This window comes from Sus scrofa, unplaced genomic scaffold (assembly GCF_000003025.6).
Source record: "Sus scrofa isolate TJ Tabasco breed Duroc unplaced genomic scaffold, Sscrofa11.1 Contig2408, whole genome shotgun sequence".
NCBI lineage: Eukaryota > Metazoa > Chordata > Mammalia > Artiodactyla > Suidae > Sus > Sus scrofa.
The window spans coordinates 31528-55990 of NW_018085085.1; the positions used below are offsets into that span (position 1 = coordinate 31528).

At 42.1% G+C, this 24463-nt stretch overlaps 1 protein-coding gene across 1 annotated transcript in view; it reads right to left on the reverse strand.

Annotated features, from left to right (window-relative positions):
• Nucleotides 1-24463, reverse strand: part of LOC100517850 (multidrug resistance-associated protein 4-like) — a 136087-nt gene that overhangs the window by 28186 nt on the left and 83438 nt on the right. Inside the window, exons 21-23 of the mRNA XM_021081819.1 lie at nt 22392-22492; nt 20936-21127; nt 14979-15134 (exon numbers count right to left, since the gene is read on the reverse strand). Of these exons, the coding sequence (XP_020937478.1) occupies nt 14979-15134; nt 20936-21127; nt 22392-22492 (449 nt within the window). The remainder of the gene's footprint in view (nt 1-14978; nt 15135-20935; nt 21128-22391; nt 22493-24463) is intronic.

Here is a 24463-nt window from a genome sequence, read left to right on the forward strand (position 1 = left end):
GTATCTCAATTTTCCATTGTACAAAGTATGCTCTAAAATATCTTGCAGACAACTGAACACTAAAAAAGGAAAGTGCTGAAATGTGTCATCTTAAGAAAAAAGCTAAAGAAGAGAAAAGAACAGCCCATGTCCTGGTGCTAAAAGCTGGACTCCTTTAAATGGCAAACTAAAGTATTACCTGCGGAGTGGGACTGAGCTCTTCCCAACTGGGACTCCAGGTTGCTGTTCACGGGACTCCCCAGTGCTGCCTGGATCTGGACGTAGGTGCTTCCCCAATTTGGTGATATATGAATCTCTATCTTTTACGGTTATGCCTTAACCAGCGTCTTAACTATAGTCTTTTGTTAATTTGATAAACCCTCTAATTCTTGTTAAACTAAGTGAGGAGTGGTTATTTTGCCAGCAAATCCTATGATCCTTGACACCTAAAGTACGGCATTCAACAAAACAACTGCCTAAACAAAAATATAAGGCTATAATTATTTGAGGAGGAGTTCCTGTGGTGGCTCGGTGGAAACAAATCTGACCAGTATCCACGAGGATGCTGGTTTTTGATCCCTGTCCTCACTCATTGAGTTAAGGATCTGGTGTTGCTATGAGCTGTGGTATAGGTCAAAGATGTGGCTTGGATCTGACTTTGCTGTGGCTATGGTGTAGGCCAGTGGCTGCAACACCGATTTGAACCTTAGCCTGGCAATGTCCATATGCTACAGGTGCATCTCTAAAAATACAAATTATTATTATTATTATCATCACTATTATTAATTGAGGAACTTTGCATCAGGAAAGCTAGATAAATTGTCCACTCTGGTCTGATACTAGGAAATACCAGTAGCATGATTAGTTGAGGTTTGTGCCTCAAAGCAAAACTGTTCTATTTTTTCACATTGGCCCTGAAGAATGAACTAGGATATTTTCTGCATTGCTCAGAGAGTCTTCTGGGATCTGGAATCTCTCCATGTGTATAAGTGGGACATCTCCACATGTGCAAAGAGAGTTTCAGATACTGAGGTCTGCGGTACCTCTGTTCATGAGGAGATACCTCTGATCCTGCACCAGCTGACCCCCACATCATCTCAATGGTGCATCAGGAGAATGAGCCTCACAAAACCTCATTATTAACTGCAGGGCCAGGGTGACCTGAAACCCACTGTGATGAGCACCACACAAAAAACCTATTGTTCCTATTCATCAGCTTCCAGAAGAGACACAAGTAAATCACTCTGGAAACACAAGCCTCTTTCTCGGTTTCAAGACAGGATCTTGCACATAAGCTCACATAGGCCATTTACGTTTTCTTCTGGAAAGCTCTAGTAACCTAAACCACAAGAACATGGGCAGCAGAGAAGAGCACAACTGGCTCCTTTCAGTGAAGGGGCAGGACAATGGGATGCATGGAACAAAGGAGACCTGACTCTTCCACGAGGACCCAGGAGCTTTTGCAAGGAATCACCAGCCTTAAATCCTCCCGCCTGGCTTTGGGCTGGACTGTTTGTTCCTCCTCACTCACAAAAGCCCACGAAAAAGATAAAGAAGACATTTCCTTCCATAGCCGTGGAGAAGGAGAACACTCGGAGAGCCTCCCGTACCTTCTTTCCCTATTGTCTTAGTTTGAAGTCTGGTGAGAGAGAAATGGATGCAGAAGACACACGTTGTGCCACCAAAAAAAGACACAACTCTAAGCAAAATCCAAAATTAAAAAGACATTCCTAAATGTAAGGCCAGATACTATAAAACTCTTAGAGGAAAACAGAGGTCACTCTCTGATGTAAACTACAGCAATATCTTCTCAGATACACCTCCTAAAGAAAATAAAAATAAAAATAAACAAATGGGACCTAATTAAAAGCGTTTGCACAGCAAAGGAAACCATACACAAACCAAAAAGACAACCTACAGAATGGGAGAAAATAGTTGCATAAGAAGCAACTGACAAGGGATCAATCTCCAAAATATACAACCACCTCCTGCAGTTCAATAGCAAGAAAACAAACAACCTAAAAGAAAAAAAGAAATGGGCAGAAGATCTAACTTGATATTTCTCCAAAGAACACATATGGATAGCCAAAAAACTCATGAAAAGATGCTCAACATCTCTAATTATTAAAGAAATGCAAATCAAAACTACTATGAGGTACCATCTTACACCATCCAGAATGCGCATCACCAAAAAGTCTACAAATAATGAATGGTGGAGAGGGTGCAGAGAAAAGTCTACAAATAATAAATGGTGCAGAGGGTGCATCCTCCTACACTGTTGGTGGGGATGTAAATTGGTGGAACCACTATGGAAAATAGTATGGCGGTTTCTCAAAAAATTAAATATAGAACTACCATATGATCTTGCAACCCCACTCATGGGCATCTATCCAAAGAAAACCATAATTCAAAAACATACATGCACCCAGTGTTCACTGCAACACTACTTATACCAGCTAAGACAGGGAAGCAACCTCCATGTCAAGTGACAGAAGAATGGATAAAGAAGATGTGGTATAGGAGTTCCCATCGTGGCGCAGTGGTTAACAAATCCAACTAGGAACCATGAGGTTGGGGGTTCGATCCCTGGCCTTGCTTAGAGGATTAAGGATCTGGCATTGCCGTGAGCTGTGGTATAGGTTGCAGACACGGCTCGGATCCGGCGTTGCTGTGGCTCTGGCGTAGGCTGGCGGCTACAGCTCAAATTCGACCCCTAGACTGGGAACCTCCATATGCTGTGGGAGCGACCCAAGAAATGTCAAAAAAGACAAAAAAAAAAAAAAAAAAAAAAAAAAGAAGAAGAAGATTTGGTATATAGATACACAATGGACTATTAGCCATAAAAAGCATGAAACAACGCCATCAGCAGCAACATGGATGGACCTAAGATTATCATACTAAGTGAAGTTAGACAGTGAAAGACCAGCATCATGTGCTATCACCTATATGTGGAATCTAAAAAGAAAGGACACAAATGAACTTATTTACAGGACAGAAACAGATTCACAGACATTGAAAAACATACAGTTGCCAAAGGGGACAGGTAGGGAGCTGTGAGGGTTGGATTGGGGGTTTGGGATTGGCATATGCACACTGAGGTATATGGAAGGACTGGCCATTGGGGACCTGCTGTACAGCACAGAGAACTCTACCCAGTGTCCGGTGATAATCTATGTGGGGAAAGAATCTGAGAGAAATGGATATGTGTATACATATGACTGGGTCACTTTGTTGTACAGCAGAAATTACCCCAACCTTGTCAATTAACTACATTTAAATAAAATTTTTCAAAAAATTATGAAGGGAGCTCTCTTTGCACAAAGCTGTTTAAGCGGCCAACATACCTCCAAAGCACCGAAAATCACTGGTCATGTGACATTACAAAAGGAATACTGAACTGAGCTGAAAAATCCTGAGACCCAAATGTAAGGTCCCCTTAAAACTCTCAAATTTAGGAGCAAAGACTAAACAACCACTTGGGCAATGGTAAGAGTTCCCTGTCAGGGAAATCACCATTATCTACTTTACATTTTGGAAAAACTTCTTACTCTCTGGAATGAGCAACTCTGTTTCCACAGGCCAGGCAATGGCGCTTCCTTCGGTTTTTCCACAAGGTTTACACAAACGATGTGAGCAGGCGAGGGGAGGCTGGTGCCCACTATTCCCCCTCCCCTCTGACTCTCCCCACCTTCCCTCAAGGCTCTAAACCAGGGGCCGGATTCTACTCCGGGGCCCAGATGCGGGACCCTTCAAGGACTCGTGTTTGAGGAGATGATGATGGTTAATGAAACAGCTTTGAGCCCAACTGGGCGAAGGGAGAAGGGTCTCTGTGCTCATAATAAGGACAAGAATGTCTCTTTGCCCATCACAGCTTGTGTGACCTGAACAGTTTTTCCCTCCAGGTTCCTCTCACAGAGCAAGTTCACGTCTTATAAGGGGTCTAAGGTTTAAAGTGTCCACCAGGTTTTCAACATATATTCTAGAGAGGCGTTAGTTACCTAAGCTAATCTACACACACACAAAAAAAAAAAAAAAAAAAAAAAAAAAAAAAAAAAAAAAAAACTCTTTAAATAACATTTTTTAATGTGTTCCTTCCATTCACAGTGAAAAGGCTCACAGTACTAGCAGGTTACTGACAGCCATTTTGCTGGTTCAGGAGAACAGGCCAGGGACCCCATTTAAAGTTCAATCACCTGCTTCATAATCGGGGCCTCTCTCTACTGTCACCTCCCTCACCTTCTTCTCTTCAGGAAACTCCCTGAAGAGGATGAAGCTCTGCAAAGACTGGGGACTAAAGGGAGATTCTTTGCAGAAAGAGGAGTCCCTCCTCCTGAGCCCCTGCCAGACGCCTGCAGCTGCTTCAGGCTGAGCTGTGGTCAGAGCCCTGAGACACGTGGCAGGCCGTAAGGAGGTTCTGCTCATTAGCACCAAACCACTGCTGGTGTTCGTAAAAAGAAAAAAAAAAAAAAAATAAGGTTAAGATTTCCCACAGCAATAAGGGCCCTCACTGAAATCTATACTAACAGTCTAAATGGATATATTGGACAAATACAAGTATTTATTTAGCAGTGTTAGATGGAAGAACATAGTTTAATAACTATTTCTCTGTTATGTGCCAAATATGTTTCAAAATCAGTCAAATTTCAATAAAAAGTTGATGGAAAAGAATAACTGATTACAACATTAACTGACTGAAGCTGTATTTTTCATTAAAGCCAGTAACTTATGAACAATGTCTGTTTTAAAATGTCCATGTGTTTTATGCACAGAGGTCACTTTAGTTTATACTTTCATCACTCGCCCATAAGAAACCATTGTTATCTTCAAAAGGGAATAAAAGTACTTACAGACACTGCAAGGGCAGGTAAAGGTCAAACTAAGGATCATTTCCGACAGATATTCAATTACTCACCTCTGAGCAATGAAGTTAATAAACTAATTTCATAAACATCTGCAGATAGAATATGCAGTGTAGACATTTGTAGCAGGACACACAACCTTCACATAAATACACACAGTATTTATTGGCCCACACATATTTTTTCTGAAGGAACACAATTAAACTGCATTTACCAAGAGTTAGCTGGCACAGCAGAGTCAGGGAAACAAATGTTCTTCTTCAGTGTAAAATATTAAGTGGAACATTAGTTTCCAAACTGTTTTGGAATGTCCCTTGTGGTACTGCAGGTTAAGGACCCAGCATTGCCACAGGTGTGGTGCAGGCTGCAACTGCTATGCGGGTTCAATCCCTGGCCTGGGAACTCTGGGTACAGCCCCCCGCCCATAAAATTGTTTCCATCGTGTTTCAAAATTTATACTTTAAAAATATAATCCTTTATATGGATTGGGAGGCTTAGTACACTGCTATATACTAAGTCGACTGGTAACAAGGACCTACTGTATATCTCGAGGAAATCTATTCAATTCTCTGTGACAGCGTATATGGGGATAGAATCTGGAAAAGAATGGATGTGTATATATATATATGGCTGATTCACTTTGCTGTACACCTGAAACCAGCACAACATTGTTAAGTCACCTATACGTCAATGAAATTTATTAAAAACAAACCAAAAATAAATTTAATCCTTTTTGCCACATTCAGTAGTAATTTTTTGTACTTTAACTAATATAACACAAGTTCATATTAGCTGTGTGACCCAAAACTGGCCGCTCTGAATCAGAGCATTTAGTGTAGTAAGTGGATAATCCCTCAACACAGCTGCAAGACTGAGAACTGCAGTCTTACTGGCCCTTGTGTCTGCGCTGCTGGAAGACCCTCATTAGCTTAAAAAGAAACCCTACCCACTCACCTTCAGAGGCTTAAAACCACCTGGGATCAAGGCAAAAACCATACAACTGGTGACAAAGGAAGCAGATAAAGCACAACAGTTTGCCCCAATCGTTTCAGTCCCAAACCAGAAAACTGCTCTCCACTAAAATACATCCTCAAGAGTAGCTGCTGCTGCTGTTTCCTCAGAGCTACCTTCTGATTTCTAATCTGAGGACCTGACTTAAGCGGCAGCCGGTGCCCCTGTTTCGAGACTGAGGGAATCACTGGAAGTCACTGTACATCTTGGCTTCTTCCTCCTCTTTTTTTTTTTTTTAAAGCCTGTAGCTTCTGAATCAATGATTCAATTTAACTCTCATAAAATCCTCTTTCAGCAGCTCCAACAAGCAGTTCTATGGGATTTTACAAAGATTTCAGTGTCAGATAAAATGCGCCACTTGCATTAGGCTCGAATCCAGTTGTCTTTCTTTACCAGTAACAGTACACCCACCCCCTCTTTCTTTGAGTTTTGTTATTAATAAGGAAAAATGGGAAAGAAAACCAGGTAATCAGGGAGGAGTCTTAAAGAGACAGATCTGGTTCAGTTTCTTCAAACTACTGAAGAAAATGCAGGAATGGAAATACCAAAGAGCAGTGTGGGCTGTTTAAAAAATACTCGGCTTTTGCTTTGTTTTTTTTAAAAAAACCTCAAATATAAAAAATGAATCTGTTTAATCATGATAAAGATGACAGACACTGTTCAGTGCCAAACTCTGAGTTACAATCATACATACTAAATTTACATGGGATCCCTCTTCAATTGACAATATTTTCTTTGTGGGAGGAATTCCCATCTTGGCACAATGGAAACGAGTCAGACTAGGAACCATGAAGTTGCGGGTTCAACCCTTGGCCTTGCTCAGTGGGTAAGGATCTGGCATTACCATAAGCTGTGGTGTAGGTCACAGACACAGCTCGGATCCCGCGTTGCTGTGGCTGTGGTGTAGGCCGGCGGCTACAGCTCCGATTAGACCCCTAGCCTGGGAACCTCCATATGTGGTAGGTGTGGCCCTAAAAGGTCAAAAGACAAAAAAAAAGAAAAAATTTTCTTTGTGTCAAAAGGATAAGGATCCCTAGATGTAAAGAATCATCCAGAGAAGTTCTAAAATCCATTTTCCAGATTCTTTCAGAGAAGCAAGTTCTTCCCTTAATATCATCACAATGGCTGTTCTTTCCGGGGAACACACTTCGGCCTGGAGCACAAAGGATACATACACTGTGGCTGCCCATTGTGGATGGAAAGTATTTAGGAAGTGCTTTCAATTTTTGCTTTTTCCTGAAATTCTGAATACAAATGGAGAAGCACTGTCTATGCCTCCATAACTGTTTTTTTTTTTTTATAACTTTTTTTTTTTTTTGTCTTTTGTTGTTGTTGTTGTTGTTGCTATTTCTTGGGCCGCTCCCGCGGCATATGGAGGTTCCCAGGCTAGGGGTTGAATCGGAGCTGTAGCCACCGGCCTACGCCAGAGCCACAGCGGAGCTGTAGCCACCAGCCTACGCCAGAGCCACAGCAACTCGGGATCCGAGCCGTGTCTGCAACCTACACCACAGCTCACAGCAACGCCGGATCCTTAACCCACTGAGCAAGGGCAGGGACCGAACCCGCAACCTCATGGTTCCTAGTCGGATTCGTTAACCACTGCGCCACGACAGGAACTCCCATAACTGTTTTTGAAAGGTCCCCCCAGGACTCCAGGACTGACAGTCCAAGTCCCCACTCCCCTGCCTCTGGTTCCTATGCAAATCCTTGGTAAGACCACATCTCCCCCAATTCTGACCTGCTCATGGTGGGGTCAGCAGTGACAGGGATGAGCCTGGGATGGACAGAGTACCTGGAAGCTCCCTGCTGCTCCCAGGATCACAGGGAGCAAGCAGTCAGGGACGTTGATGTGGGCCCAGCTCACCTAAGCAGGAAACTCAAAGAAACAGCCCTGGGCCCCCTCTGCAGAGTCTATTCTCAGCTTCTAGGTTCCCTCCCTCAGGATGTTCAGGTGCCAGCAACACTGCTTCCCACTCATGTGGGGGAAGAAGGGTGTAAGCTTTCTGCACTTGAATAGGTAACTTCAAGGAATCAAACCAATGGATTTTCTCCACCTCCAAAGCCAGCTCTGCACTGTGAAGAAAATGGTTCTTGGCTGGAGAGGGTAAGATTTTGAATATCTTCTCCTGACACTCATTAGCCCATGGCATGTAAGTGAATAAATCTGTTTCTAAACTGATATTATCCTTCAAAGTAGGGACACAACACTAGGAGAAATATCTGCCAGCTCTACTCTGTATATATTTACTATTTTATGGTTTGGGGAATCCTTTTCAATGGGCAGTAGGAAAAAAATATTTGATGAGAATATCATTTAGTTCAACAAACATTTATTTTTTTTTAAAAAAAGGACTGTTCTAAGCTCTGATGCTACAGCTTATTAGCTAGTAGACTTGGCGTAAGTTATTAATCTTCCCAAGCCTCAGTTCCCTCACTGGAAGATGGGGCTAATCTTGCAGGGCTGCTGGGAGAATCTGAAACAACAATAAAGCTCCTGGCATGAGGCTCACATGGACCAGGACCAGGTCAACAGGGGACAGGGAGGGACCGTGTTTGTCAAACTGCAGGAGCAGCCAATGGATCAGGAAATAAATGTGCCACATGACCATCATTTTGTCTCTAATATGAACTAGTACTGATATGACAGAAATTATCAGAGCACAGAGCAAGAGTGACATTATTTTGTGAAGTTTTTGTTCCTGTGTCTGTGCCGCACACTCACATAAAATCACGATACGAAGCAGTTCCACCATGGACTGCAATCAAGAGTGTGTTGAAATCACTAGCAGAGTGGTTATCTGCTCAGGCTATGGAGCTGGGATTCTCCTTAAACTTGATCCTGTTTGTATTTGGAAATGGACCCCTTTTCAGTTGCATCAGTTGCAAATATTTTCTTCCATTTCCTAAGTTGTCTTTTTGTTTGTTTATGGTTTCCTTTGCTGTGCAAAAGCTTTTAAGTTTAATTCAGGCCCCAATGGTTTATGTTTGCTTTTCTTTCCATTACTCTAGGAGATGGGTCCAAGAAAATATTGCTGTGATTCATGTCTAAGAGTGTTTTTCCTTTGTTTTCCTCTAAGAGTTTTATGCTGTCTGCTCTTACATTTAGGTCTTTAATTCATTTTGAATTGATTTGTGTATGTGGTGTTAGAGAATGTTCTAATTTCATTCCCTTGATGGAACTGTCCAGATTTCCCAGCACCACTTATTAATGAGACTGTCTTCTCCACTGTATATTCTTGCATCCCTTGTCTTAGACAAATTGAGTATAAGTGCATGGGTTTATTTCTGGGCTTTCTATCCTGTTTCACTGATTATGTATCTGATGTTTGTGCTGGTGTTGTATTGTTTTCATTATTGTAGCTTTGTAGTATGGTCTGAAGCCAGAGAACATGATTCCTCCAGCTCTGTACTTCTTTGTCAAGATTATTTTGGCTATTAGAGATCTTTTCTGTTTCTATACACATTTTAAAATGATTTGTTCTAGTTGCTTGAAAAATGCCATTGGTAATGTGACAGAGACTGCCCTGTATCTGTAGATTTCTTTACTCTTGTAACAATATTGATTCTTCCAATTCAAGAACATGGCATATATTTCCATCAGTTTGTGCCATCTTCAATTTCTTTCATTAGCATCCTATAGTTTTTAAGGCATAGGTTTTTGACTCCTTGGGTAGGTTTATTCCTAGGTATTTAATTTCTTTTCCTGATCTGATGATAAATTAAATTTTTTCCTTAATTTCTCTTTCTGATATTTTGTTATTAGTATATGAAAATGCAACAGATTTCTGTATACAGAACAGCTTAATATAAAAAAAATCAGGGAGTTCATATTGTGGCTCAGCAGTAACGAATACAACTCATATCCACAAAGATGCAGGTTTGATCATTGGCCTTGTTCAGTGGGTTAAGGATCTGGCATTGCCATGAGCTGTCGTGTAGGTCGAAGACACAACTTGGATTTGGCATTGCTGTGGCTATGGTGTAGGCCAGCAGCTGCAGCTCTGATTCAACCCCTAACCTGGGAATTTCCATATACCACAGGTGCAGCCCTAAGAGGCCAAACAAAACAACAACAGTAAAAAACGCAAACAACCATCAAAAAATGGGCACAAGACCTCAATAGACATTTCTCTAAAGAAGACATACAGATGGCCAGTAGGCATAAGAAAGGATATTCAACAGCACCAATTATTAGAGAAATGTAAATCAAAACTACAATGAGCTATCACCTCATACCAGTCAGAATGGCCATTATTTAAAAGTCTACAAAAAGTAAATACTGGAGAGGGCTTTGGAAATAAGGGGACCCTCCTACACTGTTGGTGGGAATGTAAGCTGGTACAACCACTATGGAGAACAGTATGGAAGTACCTTAGAAAACTATACATAGAACTACCACATGACCCAACAATTCCACTCTTGGACACATACCTGGACAAAACTTTCCTTGAAAAAGACACATGCACCTGCATGTTCATTGCAGCACTATTCACAATAGCCAAGACATGAAAAGAACCGAAATGTCCATCGACAGAGGATTGGATTACGAAGATGTGGTATATATACACAATGGAATACTGCTCAGCCATAAAAAAAGAATGAAATAATGCCATTTGCAGCAACATGGATGGCACTAGAGACTCTCATATCAAGTGAAGTAAGTCAGAAAGAGAAAGGCAAATACCATAGGATATCACTTATATCTGGAATCTAACATATGGCACAAAGGAATCTTTCCACAGAAAAGACAATCATGGGCTTGGAGAATACACTTGTGGTTGCAAAGCGGAGGGGGAGGGGGAGGGATTGGGATGGACTGGGAATTTGGGGTTAATAGATGCAAACTACTGCCTTTGGAATGGATAAGCAATGAGATCCTGCTGTATAACACTGGGAACTATATCTAGTCACTTATGATGGAGCATGGTAATGTGAGGAAAAAAATGTACACATGTATGTGTGACTGGGTCACCTTGCTGTACAGGAGAAAATTGACAGAACACTGTAAACCAGCTATTGAAGCTAAGTGACTTCAAGGTCCCACAGTCCTACGAGGCAGAGCTGCAATAAAACTGTGGGTCATACTGACACCAAGTCTGTGTTCTTAAAGGTTTTATCCCTGGCTGCCTCCTGAATGATTTCCTGGGATGCTTTAGACATTGCTGGGTCTCTCAACATTCTCTTTTTGTTTTTGTTGTTTTTTCAGGGCCTTGTCCACAGGATATGGAAGTTCCAAGGCAGGGGTCAAATCCAATCTGGGATCTGAACTGCATCTGTGACCTACACCACAGCTCACAGCAACACTGGATCCTCAACACACTGAGCGAGGCCAGGGATCGAACCTGCTTCCTCATGGATACGACTCAGGTTCTTAAACCACTGAGCCACAGTGGAAATTCTCACATTCTCTCTTTAATCAACCAATATTGAGGCTTGGAGACAAAGGCATAAAAAGTGGAATAACAAAGGTTCTGTGTTTACAATGCTCGGTGAGCCTTATCTGCGTGGATACAAAGCTTAGCTCTGTTTCGTAAGCATGCAGAGTGTGTGTGTAGAGCATGCTCTAAAGTAGGGTAGAACCTAAACCTGCTCATGCCAAGGTATGTTTAACTTCAGATGTGCTTCCAAACATGATGAGCAGGGCCAACATTATTTCTTTATTTACAGAATTCTTTTACGTACACAGCATATAAACTTTTCTTATTAAGAAGCATTAAAAACACAGGGCACATTTCTAAAGCCTTTCATCCAAGGACATAAAAGGACTTTTAGACACACTCATCCTTTCTGCTACCTAGTTTCAGTTGGCCCGTGTCAGAAGTGGGTACAATCAAAACATAAAACCTGAGGAGTTCCTGTTGTGGCGAAGTGGGAACGAATCCAACTAGGAACCATGAGGTTGTGGGTTCAATCCCTGGCCTTGCTCAGTGGGTTAAGGATCTGGCATTGCCATGAGCTGTGGTGTAGATCAGAGACGTGGCTCGGATCCCAACTTGCCATGGCTGTGGTGTAGTCCAGCAGCTACAGCTCCAATTCGACCCCTAGCCTGGGAACCTGCATATGCCATGAGTGTGGCCCTAAAAAGCAAAAAAATAAATAAAAAGAAAAATAAAACCTGAGAATTCAAATTCATTTATTTTCTATTGTAATTACTAAGTCGTGAAATCTAAAAAGAGGGAATCTCTTAACAGAGGGATTGTGTGTGCTAGAAATTTCTTCCCATTCTTCCCATAAGGGACAGCTTTAAAAATTTTTCATTGTGGGTGTGGAGTTCCCGTCGTGGCGCAGTGGTTAACGAATCCGACTAGGAACAATGAGGTTGCGGGTTTGGTCCATGCCCTTGCTCAGTGGGTTAGCAATCCTGCGTTGCCGTGAGCTGTGGTGTAGGTTGCAGATGCGGCTCGGATCCCGCGTTGCTGTGGCTCTGGCGTAGGCGTGCGGCTACAGCTCCAATTCCACCCCTAGCCTGGGAACCTCCATATGCCGTGAGAGCGGCCCAGGAAATAGCAAAAGAGACAAAAAAAAAAAAAAAAAGAAGAATTTCATTGTGATTAAAATATACATAATTTTTTTGGCTTTTTTTTTTTTCTTTTAAGGCCATACCCGTGCTATATGGAGGTTCCCAGGCTAGGGGTCAAATCGGAGCTGTAGCTGCCGGCCTATGCCACAGCCACAGCAAGTTGGGATCCAAGCCGCATCTGTGACCTACACCACAGCTCATGGCAATACCAGATCCTTAACCCACTGAGCAAGGCCAGGGATCGAACATGCATCCTCCTCATGGATGCTACTCAGATCTGTTAACCACTGAGCCATGAGGGGAACTCCTAAAATACACATAAAATTTACTACCTTAACCATTTTCAGGTGTAGAGATCAGTAGTATTAAACACATTCACGTTGTTACACAACCAACACCAGCATCCAGCCATAGAACTCCTTTCAACTTGCGAAACTCAAACTCTGTACCATTTAACAAGAAAGCCCTACTCTCCTTCCCCCACCTCCTGGCAGCCACCATTCTACTTCCTGTCTCCCTGAACTGACTACTCTAGGTACCTGTCATTAGTAGAATCATGCAGTATCAGTCCATGTGACTGGTTATTTCACTTAGCATAACACTCAAGGTTTCTCTGTATTGGAACATGTGTCAGAATTCCATCTTTTATAAGGATAGAAATATTCCATTGTTCCTATATGCACCATACTTTTTTCCTCCTTCTTTTTTTTTTTTTTTTTTTTTTTTTTTTTTTTTGCTGCTACACCCATAGCACGCAGAAATTCTCAGGCCAGGGGTCAAACCCCAGCCACATCAGTGTCTGCACTGAATCCTTAACTGCTAGGCCACCAGGGAACTCTTGTACCACATTCTGTCTCCACCTTTTTGCCATTGTCAATAATGCTGCTACAACCATGCATGTACAGGTATCTCAAAATACTGCTTTCAATTCTTTTGTTTATACCCCAAAGCAGAATTGCTGGATCATATAATAACTACATTTTTAACTTTTTTGAGGAACCTCCACCTTGTTTGCCACAGTGGCTGCACCATTTTACATTCCTACCAGCAAGGCACCTGTGGCATATGGAGGTTCCCAGGCTTTGAGTCAAATCTGAGTTACAGCTGCTGGCCTACACCACAGCCACAGCAACTCAGGATCCAAGCTGCATCTGCAACCTACACCACAGCTCAAGGCAACACCGGATCCCTGACCCACTAGGCAAGGCTAGGGATCAAACCCTCATTCTCATGGATGCTAGTCAGATTCATTTCCACTGAACCACACGGGAACACCCAGGATTCCAATTTGCTGACATGCTCACCAACACTTATTTTATTTTATTGTATCAACAGTGGACATCATAAGGGGTGTGAGGTGGTGTCTCACTGTGGTCTCAAAGAAAGATCTTGATTTCAAAAGTACTTATGCTACTTCCAGGTAATTCAGAGGTCAGGGGCGGGTGGCAGTAGCTGTGCTGTCACAGGACACACGTCCATGTTCTCCTTCCTTTGGTGCCACGGTCTACATGCTTCCTCCTAAACAGGCATTTCAGAGCTCACTGTACCCGCACTCCAGGAAGCACGTCTGCCTGAGCCTTTTGTCTTGACTCTTCTCTGTGTTTCTCATCTCAAGAGGATGTTTTCCTGACCTTCTCTTGATGATTGTGTGTGTGTGTGTGTGTGTGTGTGTGTGTGTGTGTGTAAACAGCAAGTTGTTAAAGCTGAGGGCAGGATGGAAGATGTGGGCAAAGGGCCTATGTTGCCTCTGACTCTATAATGAGAAACTAGTAATTGCTCAATAAATGTTCTCTGAATTATTTGAGTGGATGAACCAAAAGGAATGACAGGAGTATCTTCTGTGCATATAATCCACTTCTTGCACATCATATTTTTTAAAGAAGCAGAAGAAAAGAAAAGAGAATCAGAGCCCAGGAAGAGAGGGTCACGTCAAGGCTCCACCGTCACAGCAACCAGGCATGGGGTCTGCAGGAAGCTCTCCACACGCACGGACCTGTTCAGTCCTCACAACAGCTCCAGGGGGTGGTACTGCGAGCTGCCCTGTGAGGGGGAGAAGCCTGAGGAGCACAGAGATGGGATCCGAGTCCCGTGCTCCTCCTCACTCTTCTCTACGGCCTCCCTGGTTCTACTCGCTGATGAATGGCTGAATTCTCAATGTCTCCCCAAAGCACCCACACACTCTGTAATTCTCAAAGCCCCATAGGAGCACAGAAAGCCCTCCTGGGAGATGATCACTTTTGAAAGGGTGGCTTTAGTTCCCATAGCAAAGGTGCTTCATTAAGACACTTAAAACTCATGTTTCCCTTTAGGGGAACCATTTATATGGTTCCAGGGCTAAACCATTTATATATTTTTCTCAGAATGATACTGTTATCAGCGGAAGAGTCCAGAAATCCATCTGAGTAAGTTATTAAATCACATACAAATGAATGAACAAACAAAACCTCATGAAAATAACTGTTGAAAATATCTGCTGCTAAAAACGTGCTCTATTGGGAGGAAAAAGATCAACATTTTCATGCAATTTGAAAAGACAACAATCAAATTAAAAGCAATTAAACTTAGGTACCTTATGAAAAGAACATGTGAGAATGCTCTGATATGCATACCTGAGGTACGACTGACATTTTCTTCCTTAAATCGTGAAGTCCAATGGTGGTTGTCCAGATCCCATCAATCCAAATTCTACCTTCGGGTTCTGACAATCTGAAAAGGGCCGAGACGAGTGAACTTTTTCCAGCTCCTGTTCTTCCCACAATGCCAACCTGTAAAGCGATCCAGGAGGGATTAACAATTAAAAATAGGCAGCAAAACTTTGACTATTAAAGATAAATTTTAAAAGTTCTGTATAGAGATTAGTCTATAGGTTTCTCAGCCACGGCACTGTTGACATTATGGGCCAAATAATTCCTTTTTTGGGGGTGGGGGGGCGGCACTGGGGCCAGTCTTGTGTCCTGTAGAATGTTCAGCAGGATCCCTGGACTCTACCCATTAGATACCAGAAGCACCCCCCAATTTGACAACCAAAAATGTCAGACATTGACAAATGTCCTCTGGTTGGGAACCCCTGGTCTCCAAAAGAGTTAAAAATAACAAAATCGATCTACTGGTAGGAGGTAAAAGCCTACCTAAGTGGTTCATAGGACGTCACCATTTATTTATTTATTTATTTATTCATTTATTTAGATTCATATCTTTTTTATATATTTAAATCCAGTCTTGACATTTTTGTAGATTTTGCAACAATCCACACCTTTTTAGATACAGATAATCATTCCTTTAGACACAGTTCATTGAATTAGCTTTAGTCCTACTGCCTGGGTACTTTGACCTTGAGAATGATGTGGGCAATTTTACAGAGATCAACAAGTCAAGACTGAAGTGTCGTACATAAACAATACTCACCTTCTCAGGCATCTACTATTTAAGAGGGATTATTCTTTGGTAGGGAAACTAAATCACTTCCTGATATTAAATATCTTTATGATATTCTATCTTGAAAGGAAAAATCTTGAAATTATAAAGCAAAGGTTTCAGTGTCTTAAAAGTCAGTAGCCAGGAGACACAAAACACATAATAAGGTCAACACAAAAAGCATCTATTCATATGAGACCTTTCATCAGAGCAGTTCAAAAGGCGTATTAGGAGTTCCCGTTGTGGCTCAGTGGTTAACAAACCTGACTAGCACCCATGAGCACCAGGTTCAATCCCTGGTATGTTAAGGACCTGGCACTGCTGTGAGCTGTGGTGTAGGTCGCAGATGTGGCTCAGATCCCGAGTTACTGTGGCTGTGGCGTAGGCCTGAGTCTTCAGCTCCAATTCCACTCCTAGCCTTGGAACCTCCATATGCCACCAGTGCTGCCCTAAAAAACAAAAAGACCAAAAAAAAAAAAAAAAAGGCATTTTATAAACCAATTAATACCTAAAAACTGTATCTTGGAAAGATGTGAAGTATCAGTCTAGTTATTACATCCAAAGCAGAGGGAAATTAAGTGCATTAACAATAAGATTAAAGAATCGATATAATGCAGATAAACTGGTGGTAAGGAATAAAACTGTACTGTAAATACTGGCTTTAGGCTGTGTGCATTCAAACATGTTTAGAGAAACTGGCCTGTCTTATCAATGAACTTGCCCAACTGGATTATTCCCTGGTGGGATCTTCCCAAGAGAAAATTTCATCTCTATTTAGGAATCTAGAATCCATGGAGGATCTACGATATGCTTTCATTTGTCAATTAATTTGGTAAATTTAAAATACTCATGCCTTTAAACAGAGAAGAACTAAATCTTCCTGAGCACTGTGATCAGAGTACAGAAAATTTTTTTTTCTTGGCTGCACCCACGGCATGCAGACGATCCCAGGTCAGGGATCGAACCTGAGCCACAACAGTGATAACGCTGATCCTCAACCATTAGGCTAGGCCATCAGGGAACTCCAAGTGGGAATTTTTCATCTTTTCCCATTTGAATAACTCTAAACTTTCAAATCTTAGTCTGCAAAATCAATCATGGCATTTCAAAAAAAAATTATAGAGATTAAATGTAAGAAAAGTGGGTTTAGCTAACTTTATTTTCTTTGTAGCCACTCTGTACTTTAAGTTAAACTCTAATTTACATAATACAGACGGGCCACCCTCTGTACATAGGCAGATCCCTGTGTGTATATATATGACTCACATATTCTGGGTATAGACAGACCTTGAAGATGCTGCGAATTTGATTTCAGACACTGCAATGAAGTATCACAAAATAAAGCGAGTCATATGCATTTTTGTTCATCTGTGCATGTTAAAGTTATGTTTACACTAAACCGCACTCTACAAAGTGTACAACAGCATTATGTCTGAAAAATAATGCATGTACCTTGATTTTCAACTACTTTATTGCTTTAAAAAAATGCCACCAATTGAGCCTTCATTGGGTTGTAGTAACATCAAAGAACAAGGATCCCAGATCACCATCACAAATATAATAATGAAAAGCTTTGAAATATTCTATGAATTACCAAAATGTGACACAGAGCCACAACACTTAAGTCAGCAAATGCTGTAGGAAAAATAGCATCGATGGGCTTGCTCGACATGGGGCTGCCACAAATGTTCCATTTGTAGAACATGCACTGCCTGGGAAGCACAATAAACCAGGCACGCCGGTGTCTCTGGGTGTCCTCATAGACACATCGACGCACATCGGGACACGGGTGAGAACGCGGCTGTGAGAAAGTGTGGAGGTTCCCACACCATCAGCTCTACTGAAACTGACCCATCCGTGCAAACTGGGACATTGGTAGACTTTGGGTCAATGGCCGAGATAGGACAGGGATGCTGCCTGTGGGCTGCTCACGACCACGGGCCTGGGAGCTCCAAACTCCAGAGAGGAGTCTGTGCCTGTCACTCCGCCCCAGGAAGTCTCTTCTATGAAACTGTCCCCACCAACCTCTCCGTCCTTCATCTCAGAGTCAGCTCCCTTGGGACCACCGGGTAGGGGTGAGGAAGGACCGTGACAATGGGTGCTCTGCACCTGCTACTTCTGTTCCCTGAACACTCTGCAGGGGCCTAGTTCTTCACTCACAGAATCAGGACACTGTGCCTTTGCTCATGCTGGTCCCACCTCCCAGAATGCCTGTCCCATGCATTTCCATCTGCTGAAATCCTAGCCACATGTCGCTAAGTCTGTCTCACACGCCTCAGTCCTCGGAAATGCTCTACCTGATCCCGCATGTAGGCGTCTCTCAACCGAAACAGATGTTACATCATCTTTGCCTAAACGTCTATACACATCACGACCACCTTCTATCTTACACAGCTGATAGAGCCATTTTCTTACATCTTCAACTGGACTGTATATGTTGACAGCAGGATCTATACTGGGTTTGCCTTTGTACTATTCGTATGACCTGTGAAGTCCTGCACAGAAGAGGCATTCAGTAGGGAGCTGAGATTTTTAACGCAGGCTAGAGAAATTTAAGGAAAAATCAATTGCCATAATATTTAGGTAATGATAAACTGGACAGAGAGACAGACATATTAGATGGATCCTAGAGCTATAAATACAATTTCAAATGGCCAACCCCTCATTTTCACAGACAGACAACAATTTACACAGGGAAAGTTGTTATTATATGTATGTATGTTTATATATATGTGTGTGTGTGTGTGCATACATGTATTCCAAGTAATAGCTTTTAGCAAGGAAAAAACCCAAATCAATCTACCTACCTCTAGAGCTGGAAAATGCTTTAAAATTTCCTTTACTCTCTAAAATAATCAAATCAACCACAAAAACGTCTGAATAAAAAATGCAACCAGTGTCAGAATCAAACCAGGAAGGCTAAGGTGCTATTTACCTAATTTTGGTTATTTTTACTTCCTCTTTCTTTCATGAATTAGAAACCTGCATAATACCCATTGTTACGGCTACAGTCCACTAGATGTCTTTCTGTGGTCAAAAGAGTCTTGAGCAGTTCTTAAATGTTTAACACGCTATATAATTGGTTGCTTTTGGAGGTGCATGTGTTTTGGTTACTGCTTGCTCTCACCAGTGTGTTATTCACTCACCTTCTCAGCCAGCAGTCCTTTACCACCCTCTCTGTGGCCTGAAGAATGCCACTTTCTGTGAAATGGATATGAAAATAAAATGCCCCTGATGTTCAGAAGACTCAGGGTGGAGTTCCCACTGTGGTGTAGCAGAAACAAATTCAACTAGGAACCATGAGGCTGTGGGTTCGATCCCTGGCCTTGCTCAGTGGGTTAAGGATCCAGCATTGGCATGAGCTCTGGTGTAGGTCAGAGAAATGGCTCAGATCCTGTGTGGCTGTAGCTGTGGCGTAGGCTGGCAGCTATAGCTTCAAATTGACCCCTAGCTTGGGAACCTAAATGTTCCAGGTGCAGCCCTAAAAAGAAAAAAAAAAAAAAAAAAAAAAACACCAAACAAACAACAAAGAACACTCCTCAGGGCTCTGTGACATATGGACCCAAAACTGCAAAGCATGCCATACATGCTATATCTTTTATTTTAATTGTGGTAAAATACACTAACAAAATTTACAAATTAGGTATTTTTAAATGAACAGTTTAGTGTCATGTGTATTCACATTATTGTACAAGCCAACCATGGAATATATTTTCTCTTGTAAAACTGAAATTCTGTACCCATTAAACAATGACTCCCCATTACCCCCTCCCCCGGCCCTGTGACCACTTTCCTACTTTCTGTCTTTATGAATCTGACTCCTCTAGGAACCTCATATACACAGAATCATAAAGTAATAGTTCTGTTTGTGTCTGGCTTATTTTACACATCATGTTTTTCTCAGGGCTCATGCTTGGGTCAGAATTTTCTTCCTTTCTTAAGGCCAAATAATAGTTCACTATAACTTTCCACATGGACATCTGCGTTGCTTCCACCTTTTGGCTGCTATGGACACAAATGTAGCATAAGCTCTATCTTAAAAGACTCTCTAAGATGCTGTGGAAGCGCAGAAGAGCCTGAAGAGGCAGGTGCAAGAGAGCTGACTCTGAACAGGAGGAGACTTTCAGCAGCCAGATGATGGGAGGGAAGGGGCTCCGAGGTCAAGGGGCAGCTGCGCACACAGGGAGCTGGGAGGACACGGGGATCTGGGAGAACAACAACGACCTGAGCGCAGGGACTGCATGTGGGCCAGGACCTGGGGGAGAGGGCGATGCTGAACAGCTGCCAACATCGTGTCTGCTCTGGTTTAGTGTCTGTCAGGACCCGGCCTTGGTCCCAGCTGAGGGTCCCAAGCTGAACGTGACAGGGACACCGCCAGGAGACAGGGACACTGGCAGGACCAGGTCACACACCCTCTGCCGTTTCCCACGTGTGTCTTCCCTGCTCCCTTCTGTGTGCTTTCATTGACTCTGAGTAAGTCTCTGGGCCCTGCCTCCAGCTGGGGGCCCTAATTCCTCACCCCTGCCCCCCACTGAATCAAGATTCTGGGCTCTTCTCTGGTGGCCACAAGCTGCTGGAGTGGACCTGGGAATGCACTATGGTTCCAGCAGGAGCTCACCGAGGCCAGTAAGGACCAGCTCTGAGCTTCAGAAAGTATCAGCCTGTGTGGAGGAGGATAGGGGCTGACAGCTCAGTGGGGGCTAGTGGAGGACAAGTCTAGGAAAGGGCCAAGGGACAGAGGAGGGGCTGCACCTGAAGGGACCATGGGAGGAAGAGAAGATTTCAGAAATACAGAGAAGAACGGATGGAAAGGAACGAGATATTGGAGACTTAGGGACAGGGAGCCACGGTTGACGTCCAGACTCCGCATGAATAATCAGGTGTCACATACAGTATCCTGGGTCAGGTTGAGATCCAGCTCTGTAGCCCAGGGCACCAACTACCATGAGGGAGCTCACAACACAGGGAACGAAATGCTGGTGTCCCCCTTCCACGGTCAGTTTCTAAGAAAGTTTCACCTATGATGTCACTGATCTAATCTGCATCCGAGAAGGAAAAAGAGTCCCTGTGACACACTGATGAGGAAGCCAACAGCAGATGCAGAGCTCAGTCTTTAGCTGGACTATTAAAGAGGCAAATGGCTTAAACAAACCTTTTCATTTGAGTAAATTAGTGCTGTGAAGTTCTTCAGGACCAGAGGCTCATCTGAGCTGTACCTGAAGCTCACATTACTAAAGTCAATGCTTCCTTCATGGGGCCAGGATGGCAGTGGACGATACCCGTATTCCCAGGGTGCTTCCTTCTCAAGGTCTATATATTCAATCACTCTTTCTACCGAAATCATCTGAAAGACACATGACATCACGTGGGTTAGGAAAGGAGAGTCTTCTTTATGGAGGTTCAGAGATTGTAAACGAGATCTTTTGCTTTTTTTATCTTCCTATCTGCTTTTCTCTGGTTAAGTTTACCCCAGGTCTTATCATTGCCAAAGGACAGAAGGAGGCGTCTGATGAGGCCTTTGATGATTTGCAAACTTGTTCATCGTCCTGTAACACTTTCACTTATGGCCACTTCCTTCAACATTGTATTAAAACCAAAAGAACTAGAGAACTGAATGCTAAGACTTTACTGATCCACTTTTCATACCTGAATAAAAAAACAAGAGAGTTGTGTCAAAGGAAGGGATACTGATGGACCCTGATCAGTAATGTGTGGTACAGAAGGGCATCTGTCATGACGAGCAGAACTGGACAGTCAGCAAGCTCGTTTTAATAACTAGTCACCTTCTCTACAAAAGTGAAGAATGCAATGGAAACATTTCCTTTATATTGTTTTTCTCCTTTTAGAAGAAGTTGCAAATACTCAAAAAAGGGGATAATTTACAAACTGACTAAGGCCTCCTAAATGACCATTAATTCAACACCTCTGACAGCACATTCTGAGATGGAGCTTATCCTGCAAGAAGGGACACCTGCAAATTTAGGAGCTCAGCACACACAAGAATAAATGCTAAAATGTGGGGCGGGGTGGGATACCTATTAAACAACCAACCTTAAAATATTACATTCGTCTTTTATAAAAATGAGGAATTACCAATTTAGAAACAAAAATAAGCCTCTAAGAAACTGACTTTAACTCTTGCCAGCATTTCAGAACCACCTTGCTACAGAGACATTTCTTACACGTGAAGACAGCATGTGATGAACATAAAACCTACTGACGTGGCACACATAAGAGTGAGAAAAAGATGTGTATATTTTATTTTACATTAACTTTAAACAGATGGGGGAAGGATCTAAAAACTTTGGTTAACTACAAGGTAAAAATAACAGTTTTAGTATTTTGCATAAGAATTGATTTTATACCTATAACCAGTCACTTATGATGGAGCATGATAATGTGAGAAAAAAGAATGCATATATGTATGTGTGACTGGGTCACCTTGCTGTATAGTAGAAAACTGACAAAACACTGTAAACTAGCTATAATGGGGAAAAAAATCATTAAAAGAAAAATAAATAATCAGAAAAAAAAAGAAAATAACTGATTTTACACCACTTAATAGCAAGGAGACTAGAAAAGGCTAAGAAGGTTAGGATAAATATCACCATAGTCTCGGCTTCGGCACTTTGCCTGACGCACCGCGGGACCATCACCGTGAACGTGAGGGCGAGAGACAGCACCAGGCCCACCTGCCCGACATTCAAAGCTAAGAGAGGATGAAGAGGAGGAATGAGGTCAGTGCCCTTCTTTTTTAAATTTATTTTATTGATTTACAATGTTGTGTTAATTTTTTCTGTACAGTAATTCAGTTATATATAGTCTTTTTCACATTCTTTGCCATCATGGTTTACCACAGGATACGGAATATGGTTCCCTGAGCTATACAGTAGGACCTTGTTCTTTCTCCACTCTGTATGTATCAGTTTGCATCTGCTAACTCCAAACTCCCAGTCCATCCATCCCCCACTCCGCCCTCCTTTGCAACCACAATTCTGTTCTCTATGTCTATGAGTTGGTTTCGGTTTCATAAATAAGCTCATTTGTGTTATATTTCAGATTCCAAATATAAGTGACATCATATGATATTTGCCTTTGTCTGACTTACTTCACTTTGTACGACAATTTCTAAGTCCACCCATGTAGCTGGAAATGGCATTATTTCATTTTTATTTATTTTTTATTTCCCCAATACATTATTTTTTTTCTATTGTACAGCATCGTGGCCCAGTTACACATACATGTATACATTCTTTTTTCTCACATTATCATGCTCCATCATAAGTGACCAAACATAGTTCCCAGTGCTACATAGCAGGATCTCATTGCTAATCAATTCCAAAGGCAACAGTTTGCATCTATTAACCCCAAGCTCCCAATCCATCCCACTCCCTCCCCCTTGGCAACCACAACTCTATTCTCCAAGTCCATGATTTTCTTTTCTGTGGAAAGGTTCATTTGTGCCGTATATTAGATTTCAGATATAAGTAAGTGATATCATATGGTATTTGTCGTTCTGATATTTCATTTTCATGGCTTAGTAGTATTCTAATATACCATATCTTCTTTTTTTTTATTCTTTTTAGGGCCGCACCTGATGCATTTGGAAGATCCCAGACTAGGGGATGAGTCAGAGCCTCGGCCACCATCCTACACCACAACAGCTTGGGTCTTAGCTGCATCTTCGATCTACACCACAGCTTGCAGCAATGGTAGATCCTTAATACCATGAGTGAGGCCAGGGATCAATCTTGCATCCTCATGGATACTAATCAGGTTCTTAACCCACTGAGCCACAATAGGAATTCCTGTACCACATCTTCTTTATCCATTTATCTATCACGGACATTTAGATTGTGTCCATGAGTTGGTTACTGTGAATAGTGCTGACGTGAACAAAGGATTGCACATTATCTTTTCAAATCATGTTTTTTTCTATGTATAAGCCCAGGAGTGGGATTCCTGCATCATACGGTAACTCTATTTTTAGGTTTTTGGGAGGACCTCCATACTGTTTTCCATAATGACTGCACCAACATACATTCCTGACAAAAGTGTAAGAGGGTTCTCTTTTACCACACCCTCTCCAGCATTCGTTACTCATAGACTTTTTAATGATGGCCTTTCTGAATGGTGTTAGAGGTATTTCATTGCAGTTTTGGTTTGTATTTACCTAAAAATAGCAATGCTGACCATCTCTTCATGTGCCTATTGGCCACCTGTGTATCTTCTTTGGAGAAATGTCTATTTAGTTCTTCTGCCTATTTTTCAACTGGGTTGTTTAGTTTTTGCTATTGAGTTATATGAGCTGTCTGTATATTTTGGAAATTAAGCCCTTGTTGGTCACATCATTTGCAAATATTTTCCCCCAGTCCATAGGCTGTCTTTTCATTTTGTTTATGTTTTCCTTTGATGCACAAATGCCTGTAAGTTTGATTAGGTTTCATTTGTTATATTTTTGCTTTTATTTCCACTGCATTGGAAGACTAACTTAAGGGTCATGGGGTTAAGGATCTGGCATTCCTGTGAACTGTGGCATAGGTTACAAATGTGGCTCAGATCCCAAATTGCTGCTGCTGTGGTGTAGGCCAGTATATATGGCTCCAATTTGACTCCTAGCCTAGGAACTTCCATATGCCATAGATATGGCCCTATGAAGAAAAAAAGAGAGAGAGAAAGC